The sequence below is a fragment of the Hipposideros armiger genome, unplaced genomic scaffold, assembly GCF_001890085.2.
Source record: "Hipposideros armiger isolate ML-2016 unplaced genomic scaffold, ASM189008v1 scaffold_82, whole genome shotgun sequence".
Taxonomy (NCBI): Eukaryota; Metazoa; Chordata; class Mammalia; order Chiroptera; family Hipposideridae; genus Hipposideros; species Hipposideros armiger.
The window spans coordinates 4,072,033-4,096,756 of record NW_017731432.1 but is presented as its reverse complement, the minus strand read 5'-3'; the positions used below and the strand labels follow the sequence as shown (position 1 = coordinate 4,096,756).

General features: G+C 51.9%; 2 protein-coding genes across 3 annotated transcripts in view; one reads left to right on the top strand and one right to left on the bottom strand.

Moving 5' to 3' along the window:
• The window catches only part of TMEM53 (transmembrane protein 53), a 21,071-nt gene extending 4,818 nt beyond the window's left edge, over positions 1 to 16,253 (top strand). Inside the window, exons 2-3 of the mRNA XM_019643734.1 lie at positions 7,920 to 8,035; positions 12,698 to 16,253. Coding sequence (XP_019499279.1) covers positions 7,920 to 8,035; positions 12,698 to 13,351 — 770 coding nt within the window. The 3' untranslated portion in view covers positions 13,352 to 16,253. The remainder of the gene's footprint in view (positions 1 to 7,919; positions 8,036 to 12,697) is intronic.
• RNF220 (ring finger protein 220) overlaps positions 15,770 to 24,724 on the bottom strand; it is a 222,140-nt gene continuing 213,185 nt past the window's right edge. For both annotated transcript variants that reach the window (XM_019643730.1, XM_019643729.1), the window contains 7 exons: positions 22,674 to 22,770; positions 22,400 to 22,486; positions 22,207 to 22,262; positions 21,994 to 22,072; positions 17,716 to 17,824; positions 17,497 to 17,571; positions 15,770 to 16,762 (listed from right to left, as the gene is read on the bottom strand). In XM_019643730.1, coding sequence (XP_019499275.1) covers positions 16,691 to 16,762; positions 17,497 to 17,571; positions 17,716 to 17,824; positions 21,994 to 22,072; positions 22,207 to 22,262; positions 22,400 to 22,486; positions 22,674 to 22,770 — 575 coding nt within the window. In that variant the 3' untranslated portion in view covers positions 15,770 to 16,690. The remainder of the gene's footprint in view (positions 16,763 to 17,496; positions 17,572 to 17,715; positions 17,825 to 21,993; positions 22,073 to 22,206; positions 22,263 to 22,399; positions 22,487 to 22,673; positions 22,771 to 24,724) is intronic.

The window sequence follows — 24,724 nt, the reverse complement described above, 5'->3', positions numbered from 1 at the left end:
CTGTTGTTCAGCATCTTAGCTGTAGAGGGCAGTGTCACTGGCCCTCATATGTGGGATCTGAACCGGGGCCCTCTGGCGTCCCAAGCCAGTTCTTAACCGTCGTGCCACTTGGCCGGCCCTCTGGCGTCCCAAGCCAGTTCTTAACCGTCGTGCCACTTGGCCGGCCCTTATTTTACGCATTTATAAAAACCTTTTCAATTTGTCTGTGCTCTGCCAGGCACTGTGCTAGGCCCTGGATTTGTTGTTATCCAGACCTGATTGACCCTTTACAGACCATTCTCTGAGGTCTCTGGGTTTCTGTTCCACTTATACTGTTGACCATGCCTTGCTGATGTACCGGGCCTGCCAGGAGTTCCTCTCATGAATTTATTAACCCTCATGACCTCCTTGTGAAGTAGGGAGCACTCATCTCATTTTACAGATGAGGAATGAAAGCTCCAGGGAGGTGAAGTATCTTGCCCCCAGTTGTCCCAGATTTCAGCTCAGGAGCCTCACTTCTAAACTTGTGCATGCGGATTTCAATTGCCATTAGGAAGTGTTGCTTGACTACAGTTCCATTTCTGGAAAACACTTAAGGACATGCACAAAGAAAGAGGCGCCTGTTAAAGTATTTTTATAACAGCAAGAAATTGGAAACAATATCATGTCCAATAATGGGAGATTGGTCACCATGAATTGTGAAATATTCTATAGCTGCTCTGCAGCCACTAAAAAGAATGGTGTAGAAATATATAAACTGACAGGGAGAGATGTTCACGATATGTTGCTAAATCAAAGAAAGCAGATTACAAAACTATGATTCCAATTTTATTAGATATTCATTTTCTCCTTTTCTATAGTGAGCATGCATTCCTCGTGAAGTAATAATAATAACTTCGATTTATTGAATTCTTGCTTTGTGCCAGGTACCATGCTAAGCCCTCTATAGACATTATCTTATCGAATCCTTTGTATTATTATCCCCATTTCACAGATAAGGAAATTAAAGCTTAGAGAACTTGCCCAAGGTCTGTTTCATTAGTTATTAGTGGCAGAGCCAGAGATTTGAACCCAGATATAGTTTTATACAGCATGTACTCTTAGATACCATGCTACTTCCCTATGCTGTTATTTAAAAAAGTAAAAAAATAAAAGTAAATTTAAAATAAAGTTATTTGGTTTAAATATAGGAACTGTGACACTCTAGAAAATATTTCTGGGGAGTAGAGGAAATTGAGGGTCCTTGTATTCTTCGCATTTTAAAAAGAAAACATAGGTTCTTTGTATTTTGAGTCTGGCTTACAGGTAAACAGCACATGTGGTGTCCTAGACCCTTGTGCCTTGTTAGCCCTTTCCTCTGTTGTGTCTGTATGCCCCTGGGATAGACATAATCTAATACACGCTTTAGTTTTATGACTTGAACTGTTGTACACTATGTGTATCTTTAATTCTTGTGTTATTGGTGTCAGTGTTGTTTTGTTGAGAAATTCTAGAGGACAGGGAGCCTGTGAGGTTACATTGTTTTGTGGGGTGCTCAGGAAGTGCCAGTGTTGGAAGGAATACTTCTTTCAGCCTTGCCAAGAGGCTTCTGGACATTCATGACTTCTTTGATTTCTCAACTGCTTCTGGGAACACCCCTCTCCCTTTTTTAAAAATAACATTTTAATTCTTATTGCGAAAGTGATACATATTGATTTTAGAAAACAGGTTAAAAAAAAAAATCATGAAAGGGCCGGCTGAGTGGCGCAATGGTTAAGAGCTGGCTTCGGACACCAGAGGGCCCCGGTTCGGATCCCACATATGAGGGCCGGTGTCGCTGCCCTTTACAGCTAAGATGCTGATAAACGGCTCAACCTAGAGCTGGGCTGCTGTGGGTCGCCGGCCACGGCGTGGGCTGCAGCCTCTGCTGCAGTGGGTTGCCGTGGGCTGCCGTGTGTAGCCAGCAGCCGATGTGAGTGGCCAGCAGCTGCAGTGAGCGGTCGTTCAGAGGCCGGCGGCTGATGTGCCTCGCCCGGGAAGAGCGCGGTGATGGTGCCAACTTGGGCCAGTGAAGCAACGTGCCCTCCACAACTAGACTGAAGAACGAAACGACAGCAACTTGTCTGTTCCCCTTCCCCCAATTCCCCAGCACTGTTCCCATCCCCCAATTCCCCAAATTAAAAAAAAAGAAAAAAGTGGCTGTATCTTTTTACGTTCTTGCCAGCAGTGTATGATGAGGGTTCTGATATCTCCACATTCTTATCAACACTGTTATTGTCTGACTTTTTTATTATAACCATCCTAGCAGATATAAGGAGATATAAGGTGGTATTTCACTGTGTTTTGGTTTTTTTTTTAAAGATTTTTATTGGGGAATTGGGGGATGGGAACAGCGCTGGGGAATTGGGGAAGGGGAGCAGACAAGTTGCTGTCCTTTTGTTCTTCAGTCTAGTTGTGGAGGACGTTGCTTCACTGGCCCAAGTTGGCACCATCATTGCTCTCTTCCCGGGCGAGGCAGGTCAGTCGCCGGCTTCTGGACGGCCGCTCACAGCGGCTTCTGGCCACTCACGCTGGCTGCTGGCTACACATGGTAGCCCATGGCAACCCACTGCAGCAAGGGCTGCAGCTGTCGCCTGCGACTCATGGCAGCCCAGCTCCAGGTTGAGCTGTTATTCAGCATCTTAGCTGTAGAGGGCAGTGTCACTGGCCCTGATATGTGTGATCCGAACTGGGGCCCTCTGGCATCCCAAGCCAGCTCTTAACCAACGCGCCACTCGGCCCGCCCTCACTGTGGTTTTTTTTTTTTTTTTTTTTTAAATATTTTTTATTGGGGAATCGGGGGATGGGAACAGTTCTGGGGAATTGGGGGAAGGGGAACAGACAAGCTGCTGTCGTTTTGTTCTTCAGTCTAGTTGTGGAGGACGTTGCTACGCCGTCGCCGGCGACTCATGGCAGCCCAGCTCCAGGTTGAGCTGTTGTTCAGCATCTCATCTGTGGAGGGCAGTGTCACTGGCCATCATATCTGGGATCCGAACCGGGGCCCTCTGGCGTCCCAAGCCAGCTCTTAACCATCGCGCCACTCGGCCGGCCCCCTCACTGTGGTTTTGATCTGCATTTCCCTAATGCTTATGATGTTGAGCATCTTTTCCTGTGCTTTATTGGCCTTTTGTGTGTCTTTGGAGAACTGTCTCTTTAAATCCTTTGCGCATTTAAAAATTAGGTTATTTGTCTTTTTATTGTTGAATTGTGAGAGTTTTTACTATATCCCAGATACAAGCCCCTTATCAGATATATGATTTGCAAATATTTTCTCCCATTCTGCGGGGTTTTTTTTTTCCCCCCACTTTTTGATGGTGTCCTTTGAAGTATAAAAGTTTTTAATTTTGATGACGTCCCAATTTATCTACTTTTTATCTTGTTCCTTATACTTTCGGTCATGTCTAAGAAACCATTGCCTCATCCAAGGTCATAAAGATTTACTCCTGTGTTTTATTTGAAGAGTTTTGTCTCTTATGCTTATGATCTGTTTAACGTATTATTGAGTATTTCCATGTGATTAAGTACTCTTCCTTCCTAGAAGTGGAATTATTAAATCAAAGATTGCATGTTTTTTAGACTTTAGATATATGTTCCAAAACTATCGCGACTGTCTTCTCCCTATCATTCGCCTCCCCCTCCTGTCTCCCCCTGCCTTGGTTCAGGCCTTTGCCGTCTCTTGCCCTGTATGTGACAGTAGCCCCCTGTGTATTTCTGATGGACATGCTCAGTGCAGTGTGGTAAGCACAGTGGCATGGTGGTGGGGGGAGCTGTGACAGGACAGAGGAGGGACACATAGCCCCATCTGGTGATTTGGGGTGGTGGGGGTGAGGGGGTTGGGGAGTGCATCAAGGGGGGCTTCCTGGAAGTGAACAGTGAGCTGACTCAGCAGGCGGTGTGGGCATTAGCAAAGCATAAACATGGGCCGGGGAGTAGGGAGTGTGTGTGAGGTCCTGGAGGTGGACGCTAGCTCTGCTGCTTCCTGGCTGTATATTCTTGGGGAAAGGGACTTACCCTCTCTGTGTTTTAGTTTTCTCATCTGTAAAATGGGTAGTAGACAATAGCTAAGGGTAGTTAGTAGTAGCTAACTCCTAGGAAGGTGGCAGGACCCCACGAGGCAGCAAATGTTGAGGTTCTGGCTGGGGTGGCCAGTCCTGAGGAGGGACAGGTGGAAGAGGCCAGCGTTGGCTCTGTTGTTGTACAGAGGCAACTGTGTGGACAGGTTTGAGGCTGAGGCGATAGATATTTGGTTAAGACTTGGGCCTTGGGTTTTGTTACCCAGGGGGCCGGCTGTGATAGTGGTTATAAGCTGGTCTGTAGACCACCTAGGTTTGGATTCCACTTCACTACTTACTAGTTGTGTAACCTTGAGCAAGTTCTTTACTATCTTTGTGGCTTAGTTTTTCATCTGTAAAACGAGAATAGTAACAGTACCGTGTTCATAGGATTGTTGTGAAGATTAAATGAGTTGATATGCAAAGTGCTTAGAATAGTGCCTGACACATGTGCTCTTTTTGCTGTTATTGTTTTTCTTGGTGATGGGAAAGAGGTCGAGGGTCGGAGCTGGAAGGAGATGTGGGATTCAGCGCGGTTTGTGATGGCTTAGGAACAAGGTGGATTGGATTGCCCGAGTGAGGTCAGTAGTCTGAGGGGCAGTGGCCAGGGGCTGGAAGGTGTCAGCAGCAGCAGCGGGAGGGGAGGGGGTGATATGGCTAGTGGAATGAGCGTGAAAGGAGGCAGGGGTTTCACAAGAGGGTGGAGGAAGCGTGGTCTGGATGTGGCCATAAATAACAACAGCCATCGCAATTACTTTTATGACTCTGGAAAGGGCATTGGGTAACAAGAAGAATGCCAGCTCTTTCTCCTTGGATCCATTCTTCACTTTGCAGCCACGTGTTCATTCATTCAGGACATTTGTCCTGAGTGCCTGAACGGACAGCTACAGTGCTGGGCACTGGGGTTGTGGTGATGAACACGACAGACCCACTTCCCACGACAGACCCACTTCCTGCGTTCACGGAACCTACTGGCTAAGAGGAGAGACAGACATTAAACAAATAATTGTGCAAGTCATTAATCAATACAGATTGGATCATGCCACTCCCCCAATCCCAGAATCTTCACTCATCTCCACTGCTATGGAATAAAGCCCCGATTCCTAAGCATGGCTTGAAGGCCCTGCAGGATTGGTCCCAGTCCCACTCTTGACTGTTCTCCTTACCACTGCTGCTCCTTCACCCAGGCGCCTGGCCCCCCAGGACTGCTTGCTGTGCCCTACGCTGACTATAACATTTCCATAGCCCCCTGCTCATGCCCTCTCTGCACCTGGCATGTTCTTGCTGGACCATCAAGGCTGGCACAGCAAATGTTTTCCTTTGGGAGGCCTTTCCCAGTCACCATCATTCTCTCAGCCATGTTCCCAGAGTACCTTGGTTTTTTTTCTGGATTATATTATAGCACTTCATGTATAGAATCAGAAGGGGCAATGTGGCTCCAGTGGGAGGAGGTCATGACAAAGGCTCCGAGTTAGGAGTAGGCACGGAAAGTAGGATGCTGGGAGGAGAATGTGTCAGGGAAGCGGGAGTTGCCCAGGGTAGGCTGAGCGCCTGTGGCGTAGGGGGCAGCCTCGAGTGCCTGGCTGGAGTGGAGGGACCAGCTCCCTCCCTTTAGGAACATGATGGAAAGCTTGGGCTCTGGGAGTAGGCAGTGTGTTCAGCGTGTCCATATGCTGAGAATTTCTTTATGGGGATGCATATCTGGGGAAGAGTCATTCCTACTTGAGTTGGTAAAGCCCAGGGTGCTAATAAAACCTTCAGTGGAGCAAAATGGAGTTAGAAATCCCAGCCACAGGAGGAAGGGCTGGTCAGAGGCCTAGCAGAAGCTGCCCGAACCTTCCCTGACTGGGAATGTGCCATCACTGCTAGTGGGGGTGCCCTTAACTTCGGTGGCCACCAGGGGATGTGACTTCCCTTGGCTGCCTCCTCTATATTTGAGATAAATCCAAAAGCCCTTTGCTGTGTCCTGGTAGTGGCACATGGAGGGGGACCCTTACCGGCTGGGGGAAGGGGGCCTGTGCTCAGACAGCAGCACCGAGGTAAGGGAGCCTCCCTGGGGCAGGCCTCAGGAGTCCAGCTGCTGGATCTCAGAAGTCCAAAGGCAGATGCAAACAGTAGCTGTCGATTACCACTCTGGTGCAGGATGAGCTTCCGGGGTAGTCATCCCCAGCAAGGTTGGGCTGGGCCCCAGTGAGGCCCAGGTATGGCCTCTCCACCAGAAAGGCCAGTGCAGTTGAAGAGCTGCCCTAACAGAGGATAGGGGCACACCAGACCAAGAAAGGGGATGAGAATATTTGGAATGGCCTGAGTTAGAGCTGTGGGACTTTCTCCCCTCATCAGAAGCTGAGGGCAGCATCAGGGGAGCCTGGGAGGCTTGGCAGGTGTCAGCAAGGGACTGAGGTGCTGGCAGCGCCTACTGCAGGCGCTGCAACCCAGCCTGCAACCCAGCCTGGGATCCCCATGGGTGCAGGCAGTTAATCTCTGAAGGCCGGAGTCGCCACCGCTGGAGAGCAGGAACATTGAACTTTTCAATCACATTAATTTCCACAGGAAATTGTTGTCTTCCTTTTGTCCAAAGGTTAGTGATTTATATTTACCATCCTCTTAACTAGCCTTGAAATTTACTGTTGCCAGGTCACCACCAACCTCCATAAATCTCAGGGTGGCAGCTGAGCATAGCCAAGTGGCTTGGTCCTCAGAAGGCTATACCCTAGCCCTTTCGGGAAGGCAGATAACTAGCAACAGACAGTGCCTGCACGGAAGTCCCCCTGAGGGGGTGGGTACTCACTTGGCAGGGGAAATGAGATGAGATTTGACCAACAGGGCTGCAGGGAGGCTTTTTCAGGGGCAGCCATGGAGCAGGCAGCTGGCTTGTGCCTTGGAACATCGCCAAAGAGACGTAGTTGTAGACGGGGGTGGGGTGGGATATGGGGTGGTGGCACAGAAGGTCTCAAGTGACTTAGGATGGGGAGCAGGGGCCGTGTGACATTAGGCAAGTAACTTAACCACTCTGTGCCTCAGTTTCCTCATCTGAAATAATATTACCCAGACTGTTGTTAAGAGGGTTAAACCTAAATAAATACGGCTGATATTATTGTCTGGCGGGGCAGGGTGGGTGGTTTGGTATGGGCTTTAGAGTCCGTCCGCTCCACCGCTGACTGATCCATTTCTCTTTGTAGGACCTTCTTTTTCTGTCTGTTGTGGAATTAGAACAGGGGATGGTAAACTTTTCTTGTAAAGGGCCACTAAGTATTTTATGCTTTGTGAACCATACAGTCTCTGTTGCAGCTACTCAACTCTGCTGTTTTAGTGTGACTGCAGCCATATGCAAGAAGTAAATGAATGTGGCTGTGTTCCAATAAAACTTTATTTGTGGACACTCAAATTTAAGTTTCTTATACTTTTCATGTGTCACAAACTAATATTCTTCTTTGGATTTTTTTAACCATTAAAACATGTAAAAAACATTTTTATTTTCGGCTCACAGATCATACAAAAGCAGAGCATGGGCTGGATTTGGCCCATGGATTGTAGTCTGCTGACCCCTGGATTAGAAGGTGAAATTGCCTGGAGAAAGTGCTTACTTTTCTCACCTGGGCTGTGTCTTTGAGTCACTAAAGTAAAGTGCCCTCATGTGGATTTTTCCAGTGACCCTGCAGTGCCTCCTGAGAGCCCAAAAGCCACCTGAAGCAGAAGGACAGAGGAGGGAGCCCCGTGGGAACCTGAGGCACAGGGCTGGCAGAGTGCCCGGGCCTGGCACCTGTTGGTTCCCTGCCGGTAGCCAGAGTGATGCTGGCTCTGGATTGGCCAGTTACCCTCACCCTGCACCCCAGCTCCAGTGCTGACAATCTCACTGTGTTTGTGTTTCAGAGAACAGCGAAGGCGGGAAGGAGGCTGGGACTCAACAGCCTCTGGTGATTCTTTTGGGCTGGGGTGGCTGCACTGACAAGAACCTTGCCAAGTACAGCGCCATCTACCACAAAAGGGTGAGTACTGCAGGCATGTGGACACCCGTGCGCTGGGTCTCTGCCACCTGTGGCTGCTCTGTGGAGGGTCTCTAAGCCTTGGCTGCCCTCATCTCTGGGCTGCAATACAAGCTGACCACCAATGTGTCAGGCCTGAGAATGGCATCAAGAATGACCTGTGAGGAAGACACTGGGGTCATGGGGACTTCGGCAGGATTATTCCCCCTTTGCTGCCAGCTTTGTGGCCTGTTCTGTCCCCTTCAGTCCCCTGACCTGCTTCCTCTTCCTTGGTCCCCAAACCCCACAGTGGACAGCCCAGCTCTGCTGTGCTCCCAGCGGTGGCGTTGGCCCAGACCTCACGTTTCTAGCTGGTGTTGCCTATCTGGGCAGCAGGGGCCTGGGCTGGCTGCGCTGGGCATAGTCTGAATTCCCAGGACGTTCTCCTTTTCTGACCAGGTGAGCTTCTGTCTTAGGTTTGACCTTGGCACCTTCATATTCCCAGAGTAGAGGGGTCTCTTGGAAAAGAGATTCATGCTTGAGGTTTCCTTGCTGCTTCTCAGGCCGCACCAAGAGTTGGATGCAGAGGTTGTGGTAATAGGAGAAAGCCTTAGGGGGCCTGGGTGTATTTTGAAAGCCCATTTCACATCTTTGGCCTCTGGCCCAGCCCAGACCTCCCAAAGCAGAGAGACACCAGCATAGACAGCCCCAGCTGCCAATTGCGAGCCCTGGACTGAGGAGGAGTGGGATTCTCCTGGGAGAAAGGCCAGCTGGTGGCCCCCTCCCCTTGGCCTCCCTCCACTGACCCACGTCTGCACTGTGCCTGAGGTGTGTGATGGCCCTGGAATGGGAGAAGGTTTGGGGGAAAACGTGATTCTGAGTTGAGGCTTGCTGCAGCCAGCAAGCCCGGTCCTCTGGCGTTAATGTTTACAGACTGCCTTACTCTGCAAGTAGCTTCAGCTACTTCTGAATTCCACTCACTGGGCTTGGCTTGTTTGTCTGGCTTCTCCATTAGACTAAGATCCGTGAGGGCAGGCGGAGGAATAGGAATAGGTGAGTGTGGCTAGAACAGAATGAAAGAAAGGGTGTGTGTCAAGAGACGAGGTTGGGGAGGGTCCACAGGGGATTTAAGCAGGAGTGTGAGGTTAGATTTGTGCTTCGGAAAGGCTCTCACTGCAGAGCTGGGGAAGGACTGGAGGGGCCAGACTGGAAGCTGGGAAGCGAGTATGTTGCAGTGGTCAGGACCTTGAGGCTGGTGGTACTGTGCAGGGAAGTTGATGGTTCAAGGAGCTTGTTAGAAGGTAGAATGGTACATGAGTGAGAGATTGCATGTGAGCACAGGGATCGGGAAGGGTCCGGGGGAATGCCAGGTTCTGGCTGAAGCAGTTCCTAGGTAGAGGGAGGTGTGTTTTTTAAGACCAAGAGCATTAGAAGAGAAGCCATAGGCCCGGGGTGGATGAGATTCCCCCAGGGAGTGTGCAGATGACAAGAAGAGGGCCTAGGACAGAGCCCTGAGAGTCCCAAACTTAAAGGAGCGGAAGATGAAAAGGGTCCTACGAGGAAAGGAGGAGGGGCTAGAGAGGGACAAGAAAACTCAGGCGAGTGTGGTGGAATCCACAGAGTCTTTGGGAAACAGGCCATTGTACAGGGTGAGAGGAAAGAGGTTATTGGGGCAGAAGGCACGGGGAGTAAGGGAAGGAGCACAAACTCAGGGAAGGCAGAGAGGTTGAGGTGGCAGGGCTGGTGGAGGGGTCATCTGGGAAAAGAAGGGGGTGCCTTTACCTTGTGGTTGGGAAGTCAGGATGGGTGTTGAAAAAACATTTTCCCAAACCTAAACTCCTAATACTGTATTATTTAAAAGAAAACAGAAACACCACATTCTACTACCCCGAGATTACCTCTGTTTACACGTTAGTGTATATTTTTTCAGCTTTTATCTGTGTGTATCTTTTCTTTACCTAAGGGAGAGCTGTTGAATTTACTGTTGGGTTGTCGGAGAAGTCATGATGTATTTTTCTATGTTTTTCGTTGCAAAAATGCGTCATGACTTTTCCGACAGCCCAGTATTTTATATATTGCTTTTTTTCAATCATGATCTCCACTTTCCCATGTTAATAAATTTTCAGCTCATCTAGTTTCCAGCCCATATTCAGGTTCTCTAATATTAGAGTCCTCAAAGCGTCCTTTATAGCTGATTTGCCCAAACCAGGATCCGATCCAGGATCACCCATTGCATGTAGTTATTTTGTTCCTTAACCCTCTTTTAAATCTAGAACAGTCCCTGTTTTCATTATACTAACTTATTGAAGAGCCCGGGCTACCAGAGAATATATCTAGGAGTGTGTGATCCCGAATGCTGTTGGAAGGGAAGTACAATGGGGACTGAAAAGCATCATGGGATTTGACCATTTGGGAGAATATGGATGACTGTCATAAGAGCAGTGCAGTCGTCAGACTGGAGCCAGTAGGAGGAAACGAGGTGGAGAGAAGGGTGGGCGTCCAAGTTTGTCTAGGAAGGTGGAGAGAGGATGGGGTAGAGTTAGCGGGGAACATCGGGTAAAGCAGAAGCTTTTTAAAAATGAGAATGGTTTGAGTGGGAATCTAGAGAAAGGAAGAGACTGAAAATACAGGAGGGGTGAGGACTGATGGAGCAGGGCCTTGTCCTGGGGCTGAGCATGTGCAGAGATGGAGAGAAGGTTGGCTTCTGGGGAGAGAGAAGAGACTGGGATCCAATACACAGTGAGATCCAGGTCCTTGGCATAGGGACTTCCAGGAGCATCTGACTGGGGAGGTGGCGGCAAATAGATGCCAGGCACCTCGGAAACCTCAAAGTGAGGCCCAGGGAGTGCTGGACATTCAGAGGGTGCGCTGTGTGTGTGCACTCGGGGGATGTGGAGTTAGAGGGCACCTCAAACATGGCGTGTTCACAGGAATTGCTGAGGTTATGTCTGTACCCACAGACGTAAGTTCTTTTGTAAATACTGAGGAGGAGGAGAGGGGAGAGAGAGAGAGAGTGTGAGAGAGAGAGCGCACGCACGTGTGTGCATGCGCACTTGTGAAGGTAGTGCAACATGCATGTGTGTACCCACCAGTGGTATGTGTGCTGTGGGTGTGTGCTGTGCTTTATGTGGACTCACAGGTGGTGCGGTGGGTACATCCTAGCGAGTGGTGGGTGCTGTGGGTGTCTGCATCTGTGGGATGAGAGGTGGACGCGCGTTGTTTAGCCTGGGAGTCGCGTGTGTAGTGGTGGTGTGGGAGTGTTTGCCTTTGTGGGCAGTGCTCTGTGTGGGTTGAGGGTGAGTGGGAAGACATTTTCACATCCCACTGGGAGTGAGAACAGAGCACTTCGTGAAATTTCCCAGAGCGAAGGGGCCAGGTAGCATCAGTGACCTCCTCCGCAGTTTTGGGAGGGGTGCTGAGGTACGCCAGGGTCTCGGTAAGGGCAGTGCCAGGAGCATTTGGGGCAGATGTCAGATTAAGGGACGAAGTCAGGGGGCTGCTAGCAGGGTTACCTCAGCTGACCACCCCTGTTTGGCTATGGATCATTCAAGTGCTGGGCCTGTGTTATTACTCCTACCACCACTAATTACTGCTCCTATTAGCCCAGAGTTTCCTTTGTGCCAGGTGCTGTTTTGGGCATTTGAGATAGTTTTTCATTTACTTTTCACCATAATTCTATGAGATGGATGTTATCGCAATTTATAGATGGAGACAAAGGCTCAGAGATATGCAGTAAGTTGTCCTTTGTCCCTACTGTTAATAAGTGGTGCCAGGAGTTGAACTCAGCCCTGTGTGACCCCGAGTCTGCCTGACTCTGAGTCCCCTGACAAAGGGCCCTCTGTCTCTAGAACAGGCTAATGGGAGGGGATTAGGACTCGGGCTAGGTGACTTTGACTGCCTTTTCTAACTGGCCCAGAAGGGGATCTGTCTGGAGACTTTCTTTGAGGCAAACTCAACCCAGGCCTTGAGGGGTACCAAAACCTAGAATTTGGCTCAGATTTTAGAATTTGAGGAACAACAGTGTTTACTACAGTTGGAATTTCAGGGTCAGTAGAATTGTGGTCCCAGGCCTTGGAACCAGACAGGTTTGGGTGCCCAGCCCCTGATGCCAAAAAGTATGGAATGCTCTCAGGACCCTGTGGGAAGGTGGCAGTGGCCTGAGACTGATGTGATGTGGGGGTGGCTCACAAGTGGCCTCTGGTGGTCAAGGCTGGGGCCTGCAGGCTATGTCTCCGGTGCTGGGTCTTATGCCGGGGCGGGATACCTTCTTGTGACTGGGAGGTAGAGACAGTGCAGAGTGGGGTTGCTGCAGCAGGGTATAGCCAAGCAGTGAGGCCTTTGAATGTGCCAGAGTTGAGCAGTTGAGGGAGCGAGGTCAGGGGCGGGAGGGACACAGGAAGCAGGAGAGTGAGGAGATTTCCCTCTGGTCAGTACAGATGTCCCTAAAACATGTTCTGGGCTCCAGGCCGGGCTGAGGGGGCTTGCCCAGTGTGAAATGATTATTCCACAACCTTCCACTCTGGAAGCCACCATGTCTGTGAGTGGTGAGCTGGTGCCCCAGATGCAGCAGGGCCTGGAACACCGCTAGGCCTGTGCAAGTTGGAGCTGCTGGACCCTTCTGATGTTAGCCGTGCCCACCTGCTACCCCGTCCCCGAGGACCTACCAGGCCTCTCTCCTCTCCCCAGGGCTGCATCGTGATCCGATACACAGCCCCGTGGCACATGGTCTTCTTCTCCGAGTCCCTGGGCATCCCTTCACTTCGTGTTTTGGCCCAGAAGCTACTTGAGCTCCTCTTTGATTACGAGGTTGAGAAGCAGCCCCTGCTCTTCCATGTCTTCAGCAACGCCGGTGTCATGCTGTACCGATACGTGCTGGAGCTCCTGCAGACCCATCGGCGCTTCTGCCACCTGCGTGTGGTGGGCACCATCTTTGACAGCGGTCCTGGTGATAGCAACCTGGTGGGGGCTCTGCGGGCCCTGGCAGCCATCCTGGAGCACCGGCCTGCCATGCTGCGCCTGATGCTCCTGGTGGCTTTCACCCTGGTGGCAATCCTGTTCCACGTCCTGCTCGCTCCACTTACTGCCCTCTTCCACACCCACTTCTATGACAGGCTACTTGATGCAGCCTCTCGCTGGCCCGAGCTCTACCTCTACTCGAGGGCTGATGAGGTGGTCATGGCCAGGGACGTGGAACGTATGGTGGAGGCACGCCTGGCACACCAGGTCCTGGTGCACTCTGTGGACTTTGTGTCATCCGCACATGTCAGCCACCTCCGCGACTACCCTACTTACTACACAAACCTGTGTGTCAACTTTATGCGCAGCTGTGTCCACTGCTAGGGTTCTTGCCCCACCCACCTCACCCCTTCTCCAGAAATAAATACCTGACATCTCTACAACCTATGCCCATAGGTGGGGTCCTCTTCTGGTTCAACTCCCTACGGCCGTTGGGACTTTGTGGTCCCGCAAGTGGAGAACTCCCTTGGGTCTCTGTCCTGGGGGACTGTGGTGGCCTGCTTCTCCAGGGATGTTAGAGGGTGGGGGGTGGGAGTGGTTAGGCATGTCTCTGCGGGAGCCTTGCAGTGGTTGTGTTTGGACAAGTGCATCAGTCAGGCTGCTGATTCCTCTGGCAGTTAGACTGTTAGGAGTAACCAATGGGGGGGGGGGTTTGCCGGTGAGAGGGTAGATGATGAGCCCCAGGGTTGATCCCTGATTCCTTGAATGGAAGGTGAGCTTTGGGAGGTGCCAGAGGGTAGGATCAGTCTGGGGCAGGGGCTGTGCTCTCTGCTGCAAGGCCCCCTGAAGGGCAGAGCCCCACAGCATGAAGCACCATCCCCGTGGATCTCATTTGGCAGTTCATGCAGAGAGACTTTTCTGACCTCATTGCCAGGGAGTCTGAGGTAGAAGTCAGATGAGAAACTAAGGACGCAGAGGTGCCAGGCCAACCCGGGTCCACCACTTTGCCAGGAAGCCACTGGATCCAGGAAAGTTGTAAGGTGTGTTTGTGTAATGGGCAAATGGAGTGGGGAACAGGAAGACAGCAACACCACACGGGAGCTGGGACAAGTGAAGTCAGGAGCCCTGAAGCCCAGCTTGAGGGCAAGGGGCTGCCGTTTGGCTGAAACAAACTCCCTCATCTCCTTGAGGGAGACCCACTTGATCCTCTCTAGGAAGGAGTGGTGGCTTTAGCTTTCGAGTTCTGTATCATCTATCATTCAAGTCACTGCTGCACATGCTGGCACATAGTAGGTATTCAGTAACTATTTGTTGATTGAAGGAGCTTACTGTGGTGATTGAGGGACTTAGGAAGCAGGGATGCGCTTTGAAAGTTTGACAGGCAGTGAAGGAGATGGCTGGAAAAGCGCCGGGTGGGAGCTGAGTCCTGATACTCTCGGAGCTGATGGACCCTCTGTCTCCTGAGCTGAGCTGTCTGCATTCAGTCCTCTGGGACCTCTGGGGACAGTTGCAGCTGAGTCCTATGCTGTGTCTGCATTCTTAGCCATGGCCAATAGGTGGCAGTGCTGCCTGTGCCATGAGACAGCTCAATCCCACAGCAGGGTGGGCTTCATGCCCTCACCCTGGGTTAATGTCCCCTATTAAGAGAGCATATGGCCCGCAGGTGGAAGTAACCAGCCATCGGGGACCTACTGAGTCCAAGGCAGGAAGAGTTGAGACCTGAAAGGAGCAAGCCTGATGGGAACTGGGCATGGCCCACTTCTCTTGCAAACCTTCACTGTGGCTGCTCCACCTCAACAGGCCACATAGATTCCCTAGACTCTTAGGCCTCAGGGTCTGGTGTTCAGGATATTTGGAGCCATCAAGCTGGGCATGGGGCTGTGAAGGAGGGCTCTAACCAGGGTGATTTGTCATTGGGTGCAAGAGGCGGCAGGAGCTGCCTACTGGACCTGATTGTAGTATGTGCCCACCATGGGCATCCCAGAGATTGGTGTCTAAAGTAGGGGGTTTGGGAAGATGGAGGGTAGGCCTGGCATGTGAGAATGTGTAAAGGAAAGGAATCTGGAGTTATGGATATACTCTGGGGTCTTGAATTTTAGTTTTATTTTCTCAAAACCAGATTTTCTGTGGCGGGCGAGGCATCTGCAGCTTTGAGCACCTGCCCGACCAGGTGCCCAGATGCTGATCGTTCACCGGTGGTGGGAAGCTGTGAGGAGGAGGATTTGACAAAGCACCACCTCTAGTGCTAGCTGCCCAGCCTCAGTTCCCTGACTTGAAGGTCCATCTGGGATAATAGGGGTTTCTACTGTTTCTCTTATGATCCAGGCGGTAGCTAATACTGGGCTATTGGTCACTAGGTTGGAGTAGAAAAAAGCCATGGGGGTGGCTGAGATGGTTCGTTTTGGTCCCTGGCTCATTTCAGGGGATTAGAAAGGGATAGAGGCTTGGGGCTTGTGTTTTCACCCCGGCTTATAGCTGCTCCTGCCCTGGATTGGGGGATAGAGCTTGTATCCCCTCTATACCCCCAAGCTCTGACCTCTTCTGTGATTAATGAGCTGACGATTCTGCATCAATAAGGAATTAACCTGGAGCCCCTACCCATCAATAGTCAGGAGTCTAGGCCCCTGGCCCCACCCCCACCCGACGTGGTGCTCCAGGGTCCCTGAGCAGACCAAGTCTGCACTGCTTTACACACCCATAGCCAAGTCCTTTCCACCACATTGCTGCCAGGAATGAACCCGTGTCTCTGTCCACACCACCCCATCACCCATCCCTCACTACACACATACACATGGGCACTAGCTGTTTATATTGGTTTAATCCATGTCAAATGTAGTTTACAAAGGGAAAGGACAAGTACCTTTGTATAGAATATACAGACACAGCATCACACCATGGGGCCCACGGGAGGGGTGGGGGAGACAACACTTTTCCCTGGGAACAGCAGCTCTAATCCCAGAAATGATTCTTGGCAGAAGGCTGGGCACCCAGAAGCCTCATCCAGCCCCAATCTCAGCCCCTGCTTCAGTTTGGTTCCCATTTTCTGTGCCTCCCCCCCCCCCCAAACTCCTTATCAGGGGCCCCAGGAGCTAAGACTAAGGAGAGGATCATGTTCCGTGGGGCATGTGCCCCATGTCTGGGAGAAGAAATATACACCACTGAACACTGAGCACATAGGAGGGGACACCACGGGAGAGGGAGAGGCAGGTACCCCAAGGGGTGGATGGGCCGAGCCCCCAGCCAGCCCTGAAGGGGGCACTGCTTCCAGGTGTTCTTAAAAAAAAAAGAAGAAAATCATACAACCAAAGGGGAGGGAAGGGTAGAGGGGGAGGAATTGTCCCATTTATACACAACATTGTAAACATACACGGTCTATATTACATGTGCTTCAGTCTGGTGTTTGCATGTCTGTCTGTCCGTCTGTCAGTCTGGGGGCTGGATCTCAGGGGCCTTGCCCAGCACTCACCCCACCTACACCTCCCTGCCCAACCCTGGGAACAGAATCTGGAACAGGTATGGTCCCCAATCTTGGTGGGAACCAGCAGGCAGGGCTGGGCCTGGGCCTCCACTCTGGCTCCAGAGCCGCACACATGTGCACGTGTGTGTGTGTGTATGTGCATGTATGTACACGGGGAACCTGTGTGCATGTATGTACAGGGGGGAGGGTCACGTCACAGAGGCGGCAGGTGGGGCTGCTGGAGGCAAGGCCTCCTGGGGTGTAGCTCACAAGTAGATTCTCCGCAGGTCTCCGGGCGCTGTGATGGTGTTGCACTGAGGGCAGAGCTTCTTGGCACCCTGCAGGGAGAACAGGGAGGGCTTTCGTTGTACACACTGCCGCCTGTTTGCTCATGTGAGCACCTGGGCCTGCAGCCATGTCGCCCTGCACCAGTTGTGTGCTGGGACTTTGGTGCTGTCAGCCCAGGCTGGGGACGAACGGCAGCTTCTGTGAGCAGGCAGGCACGCTCCTGTGTTGGGGGGATGCCAGGATCAAACCGCCTGGCCAGCCCCGCAGCAGGAGCCCCAGTAATGAGAACAAGGCTGGGTCCAGCTGTGGCTGCCGCGGCCCTAACGAGATTACACGCGGCCTTTGATCAGGACACAGAGCCCACGTCCGGGCCTTTTATTGCTGTCTCCGGGCGACATTTTAATGGCTGCTCCCGAGTGAAGAACAGGGGCAGGAGCAGAGGGAGCTTAGTAATGGGAGGGGGAGGGGCCGAGGCCCTGGTCCTGCTTACCCACACCCAGCTTCCTCCTGACCTGGGATCGCAACACTGTGTGGCACGGTGGGCTGTGGGGGTGGGGGCAGGCAGTGAACCCACAGAGGGGCAGAATTTAATAAACCTGGGTGGGGAGGCGAGAATGTGGTGAGCTTAGAGGGGGCGAATATCCTGGTTTCTGGCTGTGTTCTATGCTCCTGCTCCCCCCTGCCCATCCTCATCTCTCCCCCGAAGCAGGCTCAAGCGTAAGCATGGACATCTGGGCAATACCCACAGCAGCTATGCACCCCCCCGACCCCCATGCTATCTCACCAGGGTCCGCAGCCAGCACTCCTCGCAGTGCACATGCCAACACTGGATGGACGTTAGGGGCATCGAGTACGAGTCCTAGGGAGGAGGTGGGCAGAGAAGGGGTCATGCCGAGGCTGCCCCACCCTCTGAAGAGCTCAGATCACAGTGCAGAGACCCTCTCCAACCCCCAGGGGGCACTGAAGCCTGACCAAGGGCACTCCTAAGCTCCTTTCCTCTCACCATGCAGATGAGGCATTTGTAACGGTCCCCACGGGATAGCTGCCGTTCAAGTTCCCTGACCCGAGCCTTCAGGGCCTCAAATGTGGTCACAGCTGATTCTTCTGTTATTCTGTAAAAAGGACAGCATAGTTGGGCAGGCAGCAGGCTGGCATCCCTAATCCGAACCTCTAGCCCACACCTCCCTTGAATTCCAGAACCACCTACACAAATCTCTCCCAGATGTCCCGCCCCAGCATCTGCCCATATCCTATATCTGCAAACTCCACATTCCAGAACTCAACTCATCTCCCTCCTTGTTCCTCCACCTCCCGTGAATTTCTAAATCAGATACCTGGGAACCATTCTCAAACCACGCCTTTCTGAAACGATCCCTGGTACTCCCAACATCCAAAATCTGTCAGCTAGCTCCTAATATCTCTGGAATCTTCCCTTCTTTCCACCTGTATCATCCATCACTCGTCTGGGGTCTCATGATTTCTTCTATGGATTACTCCGCTAACCTGAATGGCCTCTGCCTCCAGTCCCCTCATTCCATTCCGTTCTTCCAGCATCCTGAATTTTGCAAATTTTATCATTTCTACTTCCAACATTTCAATGGCTCCCTGAGTTAACGCTCTATCAAACTCACAAGCTTACAAGGGCCTCCTTGGTCCATCCCTAGCCAGCCACATCCCTCAGCACCCCACCAAATACTTTAAGCTCTGTCCACACCGAAATATAGTTTCCCTCCACACACACCTGTTTTTGATTCCCTGGGCCTCTTGGCACTTTCTGTTTTCCTCCTGATTCCACCCCCACCTCCTAACTCACTAGGTTCCACCTCATCATTCAGGCCTACTTCCCACCTCTTCCCAGAAGCATTTTCCAACCCTCCAGCTGGCATCACCACTGGTGGCTGCCTCTTCTGTGCTCCCTAGCACCTTGTAATGGACTCCACCACAGCAGTTAACTGCAAATGTCTGTCTCCTCTGCTGCACTCAGTTCCCTGAGGGCAAGCTGCTCACTCCACTAGTACTGACTATGGACCTTAGCTCCACACCAGGCACTGAGGATGAGTAAACTTGCTGAATAAAGAGCCAGTCCAAACCCCAGGGGGAGTGAGGCATGTGGGGACTAGATGAGTCCTACATAATCTAGGTCCCTGGCCTACAGGCCTGGCCTGCCTCAAGGGCTCCTTGTATCTTCTGAGGCACATGAGATGCCCTGGTAGTCCTCACCTGTTCAAGCACTGCACAGGAAGGTCCCTACAACCTCTTGAAAACTCTCTGGGCTTCAATAAATACTGAACAGGGAATAGCTAAGACTATCGCAAGGAGTGAAGCTCCCCCTTCTAAAACAGAACAGAATCCAGAGGAGCTCACAGAGGGAGAAGAATGCTTCCTGAAGGAATAGAAAAGATGGCATTGGAGAAGGGCCTTAGGGAATAATAATGATAATACAAATAAAAGAGCTCAAATTTATTAAGTACTTACTAAATGCCAGGGATTGTACTGAGGGATGGAAAATTATCTTATTTACAACTCACAAAAATCCCATGAGGAGATTACAGTATTCCCATTTTATATACAAAGAAACTTAAGCAGAACAGAAACATTAAGTAGCTCGCCCAAGGTCCACACAGAGTGGGGGCAATGGGATTCAAACCCTGGCAGACTGATCAGCGATCAACCAATAACTGTGTGACTGACCATTACTTTACATTGACTAGACCCGGGAGATGTGTCTCCAGGCTGAGGGAACATAGGGACAACAGCCAAGAGGCCCAAGAGCCCCATCTGGCTGGAAGGCTCACCTGTGGGTAAGTAGGTGCTAAAGTGGGAAAGGAGATTGTATCCACGAAGACCTCAGCTGCCACAAGCAGAGTTTATCTTACAGGTAATGGGAAGTTGCTGAGGATGTTGGAAGGAGGTTGTGAAAGGATAGGAGCTGAACTTTCAAAGATAATCAGGAGGCAGAGTGGTCTGAGGTGGAATCACAAGTGCGGTGTGTGGTGGGCAGGAAGGACCTAAGGGTGTCCTGCTCTGCCAGCCTGGGGTAGACCACTGGCTCAGAAAGCTTGAAAGCTTATAGGTGGTCTGTCCCTGCTGGGCGTGTAAGTGGTAATTTGTGAGGGGTGGATGGTGGATAACATTCCATGAGTAGCAACAAACTTCGATCTCTGACCTTTCTCTCTTAGGGTACTAGCAACAACATGTGACTTCCTGATGGCTGTGTCCTTCCATCAGGGATGCTCTAGATGCATCACTCTGTGGGTCCATGGTTCTTTCTGCCCTGCCTCTCTCCAGGGAAGCTGAGAAAGGCTCTGGCTGATTCCCTGGGAGCATCCATTCAACTTTCCAGCTCTGGAAGCCTTCACCACCCTTCCCTCCTCACAAGCACTTGCACAGCTGGCTCTTCTCTTGGCATTTTGCCCAATGCCATATGTGCTGTCCCCATCTGGACTGCTATTAATTCCTGACAAGGAGACAAGAATGGGTAGTTGTGCTCCCTTCCTCTCCAAGGACCAGACTGGGCATCTCCCTGGTCTTATGTGGTTATTTTAAAGATGGGGCAACTTAAGGCCTGGAGCTGGGGGCAGTCTACCACACAGTAGAAAACTATGAGCTAGAGCTGGAAAGGCAAAAAGGATGGGGCCAGGAGAGAATGAAGCCACTTCTCTCTCCATCTCCAAAAGCTCTAAGGCCACCTCTAACACTCCAGAGTCCACCCTATCCTGCATTTGCTCAGCACACACGTGGCCTCTCTACTGACTGCTATGGTAACCTACTCAGTCTCCAGTCACTGACCCAGGTTGGTTGTGAGCTATTCCTGAGCTCCTCCAGGGCATAGAGTAGAGAATTTCCTAGAGGCCATGGCATCCTGCTTTCCTCCTTCCCTGGGTTGTGAAACAGATCTAGGGCAGGAAACCATACTGCGTACAAGGGAGAAGTCATGGGGACTAAAGGGCCTCAATGTTGGCGGACTCAGACCCAATGGAGCTCTCTGCATATGACTGAGCCAGTCCCCAACTTGTTCCAACATCCCATCTTCTGGTGCCTGTGCTCACACAGGTGGGACAGAAATCTCAACTTCTCTCAGCCTTGGATGGGTAGTACCCTCATGGATGGCCACTGGCTCTGGCCCCCACCTCACCCTCAGGCGCCATCCCTGATTAATGATCTTGTCTTTCTGATTTATGAGCAGCCCCTGCAGACGAGGGTGGGTGCCCCTTACGGCCCCGCCTGCCCCGCTCAGCTGGAGTAGGAGAGAATTATTAAATAAACATCCATACGTCATTCCCCCCCCCCCCCCCCCCCAAGCTGGTTGCACCGAACCCGTGCGGCCGCTCTGGCGCTGACACGGAGCAGCTGCGGTGATTCATGGGCAGCCGGGCCCTGCGCCTCGGCCCATACATCATGCCAGCAGCACTCGCAGCCCCGGCCGAGATAAACTGATCAACCACAACGGGCTGGAATGAATTTATGACAACACAAAATGGAGGGAAACAAATGGGAGGTGACCCTGGGCCACCGACCCGGCCCTGCACCGGCCTGCAATCCACTCTCCTGGCAGGAGGCAAGATGGAACACTGGTCTTGGAATGAAGAGGCTGCCTTTTAACCCTAGGCAACCTAGCCTCCAGTGGAGGGAGGGATGGGTGTGGAGAGTTAAGCAGTGGCCAATGGCAGCAGCTCCAGGCACCCAGAACTGGACAGTGCCACCTCCTGGGGCTAGAAGTGGCCTTGCTTGGGCTTCTGGAAAGGCAGTAAGGTGCCCAGCTGATTTCAAGTCCTTGCAGCTCTTGGGGATCCAGGCCAGGGGCTGCCCAGCTCTGGTGAAGTGCTAAGATACCTCTTTTCCCCTGCCAGAGAACCCAGGCCAAAAATTCCAACCAGAAGTGATGAGACCCAATGCTGCCTAAAACCCACTGCAAGCGCCACCCGGGACAAGAAAAATGAAACCAATTTAGCTCCCGATTAAGAAACAGAAACTGGAGATGAATCAAGTGTGCTGGCTGGGCTGGGTGGCCATACATCACATTCCCCGGGTGAAGACCGCTGTAGCGGGCGGGCGGGCAGGCAGGAAGGCAGGCAGGCGGGCAGGCGGACTGCTCCTCCCGCCACCAAGGCTCCCAGGGCCGTGGCCCAGTGATCAATTCACAGAGTCACGTTTAGCATCAGCTGGGCCCCACAGCCGGCTATATGCCCAGAGAGGCAGGACTAAGGGAGGGCAGGGAGCCCTGGCAGCCCCCCTCTTCCCACTGAACTGTTGTCCCAGGGGACCCCTCCTGGCCACTCACTTCTCAATGTCACTATTCTTGCAGGTCTTCTGCATGGCCTCTTGCTTGCTGCTCTCCCCGTTGCTGGTAGATGGCATTTCTGTTGGGATAGGGAGGCAACTCATACTCTGGACAGTCTAGGCAGCACAGGTGAGGGGTTGGGCCCGAGTCAATCATCACCACCCAAGGAATGTCCCCTCTCTCCCATTACTCCTAACCTGGGTCAGGACTTACCGTCACTGGCCCATTTAGAGAACTCAGGAGTGATGCGAGTGCTGGGAGGGCCACCACTAGAGGAAAGGAAGGAGAAATGACAAAGTGAGTTCTGCAGGCAGGCAAGATGGCTCTGAGTGGGTACTGGGTTGACCTCTGCCTCAGAGCTTCCCATCCCTCTACCCCACCCTCCCGAGCCTGTGCCCACACTTGCTTTAGGACTGCGCCCCGGAGTGCCTCTCTCTCCTTGGCTTCTCCAGGCTCCTCGCCTGTGCAGGGGATGACATCAGCCTCTGTGTATCTGGCATGGTAGTTAAGGACAATGGATCCTAGTTTGCAGTAGGACATGAGGGGTGAATCTTGGCCAAAACTGAGACACTGACCCCAGGGTGGTGATGTGGGTGAGTGCCAGAGGTGCTAGCTGTTTTTCTCATTCCCTTTGGCCTGTCCCACCAGCCCCACCTTGTCCCACAGTGCCCCAAGGATACTGTGGCTTCCCATACTCCAGAGTGTCATCCCCATCCACATCCAAGTCAGCATCACTGTCCGGATTCTCTTTGCCGCTGCACATGACGAAGCCAGAGCCTGTGGAAAGCAGGATGTGAAGAGGACTGGGGGCTAACAAGACTAGGCCAAGGGTGCCTTCTGTTGCCTCTGGGTAGGGTCAAGTTTTGGGCCAGAGAGGCCCAGACAGAAACTCGCACCTGGGATATAGAGAATACTTTGGTGCACTTGACTCTGATGTTTGTGTCCCTTTCACTCTGCAAACCTCATCTTTCTCTGTCACTGCTTGCTGCTTCAAGTGGTCTCATAAACTAGCCCAAACACTATTCAGGTCCTCAGGAGATGCCCAGTCTAGGCCTGCTGTCCACCTGTCTTCCAGGTCTAGGAAGAGCAGGAAGATGACCGAGAAATTCAGGTCAATAACATCACCCCACCCAGGACCTCAGCTTTCTCTGTGTCCCATGGACCAGCCTGACAAGTCCATCGGAGGGAAGAGCAGCCTGGCTAAGGCCAGTCAGAGCCATACAGTGGGACCCCCAGCCAACGTCCTGATTTTGGCTGCCAGGTCTTTGCCAGCAAAAACACCAAGCAGCTGTTCAAATATTTGGTGTCTGAAGCGCCTGACATTAATTATTCATCTCTACCTCACTCAGCCCAGATTCCTGGACAAGCGCAGTTATAAAGGGATTAGGAAGGGACGAGAGAGGATAGGCATGCACACCTGCTTCTCAAAGCAGTCCGTGAAGACAACCAGGCTGGGTGGAGGCAGGGCTGGGCAGGCGGCTGACCCCACCGAGGTACATCTGGCCCAGCCACAGGCAGACTCTGGGCCAATGGGGAGGGAGAGCTGCTGAAGCTACACTAGGCCCACCTACTTGCCATGTGTCTGACTCCCAGGACCACTCTTCCTGATAGCCCAGGGTCAGGGGCCACAAAGCTGATCCTCCCTCCCTGGCCCTGCCTTCTCCCAGTTGTCTCAGACCGCTTCTCACTAGCCAGCACAGCAGCCCTGCCAGGACAGAAAGAGATTAAAGTGATGGCATCTGTGGTGAGTGGAACCAGCAAGGAAATCCTTAAAGAGGTGAAGAAGTTTAGAATTCTGCCTGATGATCTCAGAACTTTCTTTCCACTCAGGTTCTTACATTCTCATCAGGGTAAGTCTTGTATGGGTCCTCAGGCCTCTTGTCTGTTTTCTTCATCTTGCTTCCCATATAGCTCTGACCCTTCTTTTCCCTGCTCCAAAACTGACTCTGGCTTCCGACTGCATACACAATCCAGCCTAGCTCCTCAGCCAGACCCATTAGGATCTGGATTTATCTACTTCTCTACCTTCACTCTTTTATTCCTCACTTCACTCCATAAGCCCTATGCATATGGACAAAGTACTTACTTTACCTTAAACATAACTCTATATGTCCTGCTCTTAAGACCTTTGCTCATGCTATTCAATCCATCTGGAATATCTCCCATATTTCAAGTCTATTTCAAAAGTGTTTCCTTCCTGACCCGTCTTGTGCCTTCTATGCCTCGGGTACCTAGTCTCACAAAGGTTCCACTCATCCCAGAGGTAAGCAGCACCAGAGACAGAGAGGCTAGGCACTGCCTAAGCTCCACCTCTGCCTGACAGTCCTCATTTGCCCTCCACACCGAGGCACCAACAAACTCGAGGCAGCAGGCAGGTCAGCAGCAGGGCCATTAAGCTGAGAAAACACCAAGTAACAGCTCTGTCTCCTAGTCACGGCCAGGTGTCCTGACAAGCAATTCCTGCCTTGTGGGTGAGTGGCACCTCTATAAACCCTCTGACAGTTTGGGAGACAAACTCCGCCATCAATCAGAATGTAGCTATCAAGTTCACTTACAGTGTGTGCCCCCCGAGCCCTGCCAACCGCCCTCCACCCGCCCGCCCCAAGTCCATGCAGCTCAGCAGTCAGCCTTACATCCTCAGCTCAGCCTGGCCCTGCCCAGCCCTCCTTGTGGCTGGGCCAATAAAGGAATCAAAAAACAAATGGCAAAACAGAAAACAGGGCACCCCAAA